Source organism: Wasmannia auropunctata, unplaced genomic scaffold, assembly GCF_000956235.1.
Source record: "Wasmannia auropunctata unplaced genomic scaffold, wasmannia.A_1.0 LD272979.1, whole genome shotgun sequence".
NCBI lineage: Eukaryota > Metazoa > Arthropoda > Insecta > Hymenoptera > Formicidae > Wasmannia > Wasmannia auropunctata.
Window position 1 is genome coordinate 1 of NW_012089911.1, and position 6584 is coordinate 6584.

At 29.2% G+C, this 6584-nt stretch overlaps 1 protein-coding gene across 1 annotated transcript; it reads right to left on the reverse strand.

Annotated features, from left to right (window-relative positions):
- Window positions 1-3769: 3769 nt before the first annotated feature.
- Window positions 3770-6487, reverse strand: LOC105462010 (ATP-binding cassette sub-family G member 4-like; the record flags this gene model as incomplete). Its single annotated transcript, XM_011708531.1, has 7 exons — window positions 3770-4411; window positions 4630-4748; window positions 5020-5175; window positions 5307-5407; window positions 5618-5786; window positions 5867-6012; window positions 6380-6487. Coding segments are annotated over 7 exons (1025 nt in total), but the record flags the coding sequence as incomplete, so codon positions are not given.
- Between the last annotated feature and the right edge of the window lie 97 nt (window positions 6488-6584).

The following is a 6584-nucleotide window of genomic DNA, read 5'->3' on the forward strand; positions in this document are numbered from 1 at the left end:
TTTATTAAAATTTTTAGAAAAAAGATAATTTTTGAACGTTATACAAGTTGAAACTTATAATTAATAAGCTTCATAATAAAAACAAAAATTTTATAACATATTATAATTTATAATAACATTTTAATTTTATTTTAAAAAAGAGTGTTTAAGTCAATAGAAACAGGTTTGGAATATAAATCAATTTGCTTATAAAGACGGTCTAAGAAACAATGCAAGAAATGAACGTTAAAAAGGAGAATCTTTGATTAATAGAATTGCTAGTTGCTAATTTTAATTCACGCTTTTGTAATAAAAATAAACTTTTTTAATAATTCATTATTTTTAATTAATTTATAGAAAGTTATTCAGTTCTTTTTACGATTTATAAGGGTATAGGGTTTTCTAAATACAAGATTTAATATAATCATATTGATGTAGCATTATTATTAGGTTAGACCTATTTGGTCTAAATCAAGCCCCATTTAAATGATAAAAATGTTTTATATCATTGTACAAAATTGTTAAAAATTTTAAATATTTGTTAATTAATATACAAAGTCATATATATGTAAAATTTTGTTACTTCGATCAAAATAATATGGACGCAGGTAAGAATGTTAGTACATATAGTTATTTTATTACTAATTTTATCAATTACAATCACAGATTTCTATATACTATCGCTAGTTCCAAGAAATGAAGTAAAAATAATAATTCAGGAAAAGGGGTAGTAGCTCTCTTTATTCAGTAATGGGTTACATTTCGTCAAAATTTTAATCAATATTATTAAATGTACATTAACACTACTTCATAAAGCATTGTATGTGATTACCGGATAAATATGGCGTCTGGCTTCAACACAACTGGTAACAAACTATAACATGTTAGCGATCTATTCTATAGAAATCTGTAATTACAATGTATTGTGTTGTTTTCCTATATTCCAGAAAATAACTGGAAATAATAAGTGCCTAGAAGCGGAAGTCGTACAATAGCGTAGAGGTAATCTCCGTAATTTAAAAAAAACGGCTGAATCACAACTTTTAATATTTTCTTTTTGCGTGAATTAATAAAAATTCGTTTTTTTTTTCATGAGAGAATACAATAATTTAACGCGGACACAGACCGATTGGCTAAGGCCCGGTTTCACAATTCGTAATCTTAACTCGATTTAACCGAAGTTCAACTCGATAAATCTTTTTCTAATCTAAGAGTTAGAAAGAGATAAACAGTAAGTTAAACCGAGATTAAAGTTAATCTTACGTTTGTGGAATCAAAGAACGTTTCTTGCTCTCTGACCTCCGGTTATATTCGCTCCGTCGACCTTACTTTCTTGTCGCGTCAGCTCTTTTTAGCGAGTCGTGGTGTTGACATTCTTTTCGTAATTGAGTGCCGTTTTTTTAACTTCCGTTGTTTGATCTTAACACAAAATTTGCTTATACAATATTGATAAAATAATTCTCGAACCGGTAGTTCGAACTTCGTTCCAGTGGTTGCCCATAATTTATCTTAATCAGCGTTGTATTGTCGCAAAACGCGCGTCCTTGCGCTCGCGACAATATGTGCATAACTATAGTATTATACATACAGCATGTTTTAAATATAAAGTTGTTTTATATCTATATAAGTTATTTATCTTAGGTTAAATTTTAACTAAAACGTTGAGATATACATAAATAATGTTCGTGTGCAAAAAACTTTTATAACATTAAACATTAATTACTTTTAATTTTTTTGTACGAGAAACTTTTTTACAGTTCGCTAATTAATGATTGAGAAAATCTACATCCGTAATAACAGTGCATAAATACTAATGAATCGTTGACCAATGCGTCTGATGCGCAAATCAAAAAGTAAATCATAGTATATTTATGCAACATATATCGCGATGCAACAATATGCGTAATTATCTCATTGTTATTTCAATCGAATGATTAGATCAGTCATTATTTCCTGTATAATCCTGTATTATCTGAAACTGTTTGAAAATCACGAAGTGTACGAACCAAGTGTCAAGATATCGAGAAGTATGTGAGTTTGACTTAAGGAATCCCTCAATGCCAACTTGATAGTGTGACGTTGTCACATAAACGTCACACAAACGCGTATGTACAGTCTATGCGAAATTGAATTACGCTTGTTTTTATTGAATTATTCTTAGAACATATATATATTACTGGAAGGAGAATTGAGTGCTGAATGTGAAGCCAACATCTGTGCGAGAGAGAAAGATATAAGCAATTCTCCTTCCAGTAATATATGTATGTTCTATAAGGAATTATTAGTCATATGGAGAGACTAACTTTTGACTGGGACTTGCGCGATGAAATCATCTTAAATATATGCAGGATGACGAAATGAGCTTACCTTTGCGATTGCGAACTGAGTAACAGAGATCGTTGAATTCGATGTATATTTGCGATTTTTTGGATTCTAGCAATTTTTCCGATTCCTGCACATGGATCTTGCAGTCACCGTCGAGCATCCTCACCGCTGCATCATTTTTATCGTTCGCTTCCAGCATCTTGCCGAACACTTCGTGAAATTAGCCGTCCGCTGTCAATTGATTAATTGAAGGAGCCCGCGTTTGCACTGCACGTACGCGACAACAAATGTGCATGATGCACTACTAACAAGCCAGCACACACGATGCATGTTTTCCTGCTACTTTGCTTGCATTTTAGTCAATTACTAGAATTACACCATACCAAACGCAGAATTTCTAGTAATTGACTAAAACGCATGTAATCCAAGAAAATATGCATCGCGTGCCGTTGGCCTTATATAACCATTTAATACGTTATTAGTCGTACATGACCCATTGTAGCATTGTACACCGATTTTATGCGTGAACGTCATGCTGTTGATAAGCGTAAGAGAAAAGTCGCCTTTCACTTTTAAAGAACGAGTGAACCCAGTGTTTGCGAGGTGTATCGCTCAAGTTCTCAGTTGCAACTGTCGACGTTGGATGACTACTCCTATATTGTCACGGTTGTCATTATGGTAGCCAGCTCGTATAGGTAGTCTCTCTCCACTATACTTGATGATTGAACGATGAATCTTGATGTTTAAAGTAAAAATAATATAAGTAATATAAAAGTGATATAAGTCTTTTTACCTGTTGTATACCCATGGTAATCGGTTCTATCCCTCGAAAATTTTCATTTTAAAATATTTCTGACACACATAATGACTCACTTTTCTACATTAATACTGATAGTTTGTGCACAATTAACGAAACGACTAGTGTTTATGTAACGACTACAATAGGAGTCGTAAGTCGTCTGACTACTCTACTTCTAAGTACGTCTAAGTGAAAATTTCCAAGGATTAGAATCGATTGCCATGGATGTACACAATTGTGCCATTATGTGTGTCAGAAATATTTATGCTTTTTTAGCATTAAAAAATTTTTTTATCTTTAATATCTTATTCAATATTTTTCATTTTACGTTACAAATATAATGTAAAAAGAAAAAAATTATTTCTAAATAAATTTTTTTACTTAAACATTTTTGTTTATAATTTGATTGTAATTTTTATCGATTTTTCTTCCACTAACAAGATGATTTTCATTATTTCTCTGTAGAGTTGCCCAAATGGTTGAACTTGGACAAATATTGTAAAAAATAAAAATTGATATGTAGAAATTTTACCACATGTATTAAAGTATCTTTTCACGCTCTAATGTTCTAAATATGTAATTAGAATCTCACAATCAGTAAATACATCTCCTATAATGACGCTGATTATGCATGTCCACGGGTTGAGTTTAATAAAATGTTTTCCGTTTACATATTATACGTTATATGTTAATAAGCTGACACCATACAAAGAATCGTCTTAATATTCAATGTAACATATCGTATATATGTATATATAATTATATATAATTATATGTGAAACTTTTTTTCTCAGGTTGTTCTACGACGAAACGGAATTTTTGCACAAATTGTGTGTATATTTAAAATTTTAAAAATTTGTTAAAGGCATAGAGATAGAAGCAATCATATCGTTATTATTAAAGTAACATTTTATATATAATATTTAAGTATAAAAAATTTGTACATCCTTTCACATTTCTAATTTTATAATTAATTCTCTTAACAGTCTGTTCACTCGATCTGTTACAGAAATAGATAATTTTTTGTTTGAGACACACTCTGAGAATACTTTCAGATTTAATATGAATATAAACTGAATACGTTATTTTTTTGCATAATAAATTCTCCAACGAAGTACTGTATAAATGATCACGTGTAAACAGAGTATCCAAGAGCTAAGTATTATCAGAATTACATGAAATGACACTGCTGACATGCCCATCGTCGAGAGAATCTTGTTTGGCGAACGCAAGTAACAATAAATTTCCCAGCATGATAGATTTGGTCGGTCAAGATAGACCGCCTGCAGTATTCCTTCAAAAGCATATCTGCAATAAAATTTTACGTTAACTAAAAAAATACAATAAACTGGTAATATAATAAAAACATGTCTGTACAAAAATATACAAAACAATAATTCTTGCTAATTAAATAACTGATATAAAATAATTTATACAGAAAAGATTATATCCATGAATAATAATAAATTTAAAAGCTGAAAGCTTTTAATTAATAGCAATAAGTTTTAGTTTAAAATTGTCTGTACCTGAAAAAACTCACAAAGCTAAAAGGCTGTAAGTACATAGGCATTTGTCCTAATTTCAAAAAAAATCCAGAAAACAGCAATAATGGTATACTGGTTGCCGGTATTAAAAATATACCTAACTGAAAGAAATTTTATATTTAATCATCTTCTCATATTATATAACAATCAAATTGAAATTTATAAAGTGCATGACCAAATTGGAAAATTTATTATTGTATTATAAATAAATTATCTAATAATTTATTAAGTTATTACTATTATATATAATTATAGCCGCGATATTTTTCGATTTGATATTGTAATATATAACATTAAATTATTATCGTCTCTTGTAAATTTTCCAATAGCGTAATTATTAATTAAAGTAATAAAAAATATTGTTTGAAATACCTCAGTACCAAAAGCTGTGCCTGTAAGTATCCCAACCGTTTGTCCAAGAATTGTAATTAACAAGCAAACACCCCATGCCTGTAGAATTCTATCATATTCCATTGGTTGTCCTGTCATATAGTAAGATATAACCAGGAAAGATGAAGCGCAAAGTATCTAAAAATTAAACAAAACTTTAATTGAACAAGCAATAACAACTTATTTAATTACAATCTAATATTAAGTCAGAATTTTATCTCTGAGAAAAATAATTAGTAACAACTTTGCAATGCTAAATTAAATCATACTTGCATCGGAAGATCCGTTAGTACTTTTACGCTATAGTAGGATCTCAAAGAGTACCAGTTATTTAAATGTTCCTGCAGGAATACTGCCGCTTCTGTGGGAACTACAATCAGATGCATTTAATGCGATATATTATTTATTACATTTATAAGATGCATTTCTCATAACATTAAGTACATTAGGATGAGAATATTGTCGAACAGATTTGTATCAATTTTTTAGAGTTACGAAAAAGAACACATAACTTATAGTGATTTGTTAACAAAATCAAATAAATTATAGATGATCAACGTATGTAAAAGAAGAGTCTCACACATTTGCACTGCTGGCATGGCATTTGCAAAGAATAAAAATAACAGGAAGAAAAATAAGCAAGCAATGTTGCTGTCCGCTTTTCCCGCGTTGTCACCGAAATTATAGAAAACTGCCCCTAATAAAAGCCCGACTACGACATGCGCCGCAAATCTTAATTTTGTCAAAGTCTGAAAGATCAATCAAAATGATAATATTTTGATTTTCTCAGCAAATCATTTGAATATTACTTTTGAAAGTTTTTATTCACATTATCTCGCTTGGTGCAAATAAGGGCTCGTGAAAATAAAACCTTTTGCTGTTGCCAAGTCGATTTTTTTTGTGTAATACACTTTATAGATGTACCTACATCGTCTGTTTTATATTTCTCCTTGGAATTAGTCAGTGAATCCACTTCTATAAAAAAAAAAACAGGTTAATTATTAAGAGTTACAAATAATGATTGAAAAATTGTTTTTTTATATGTATATGAATTATCTTGTTTTAAATTTTTATGCTTTTTAAATAATATTAATTTTATATCATAAAAAGGTTTTTTGGATACCTCATATTTCTATAAATCTAAATTTTTGTAGAGAATACAATAAATTTGACGAATAAAATACCAACGCTTTTATTATTTAATTAGGTGTTGCCAAGCAAGATAAAAGAATATTCTTTAAATTATTAAATTAATTATTAATGAATATTATAATGACTTGATATAATAAGAAAATTAAGTATATTATAAATCGTTGTGTAATAAAAAATAACATATATTTACCATTTTTATTATGTTTATTATGTGATCTGAACTTTTCGTATTCATCACGACAGATCTTGTACAGATTTTCTAAGTCTCCACCCCTCTGCTCGGTTATTACCTCAAGCACTGTAATTAGAAAATCACTATCAATATCGATTTTCTTTGTTTTTTAATTATGTATTATTTTTAAAACATTTTAATTTCTAAATACATTATTACGTTA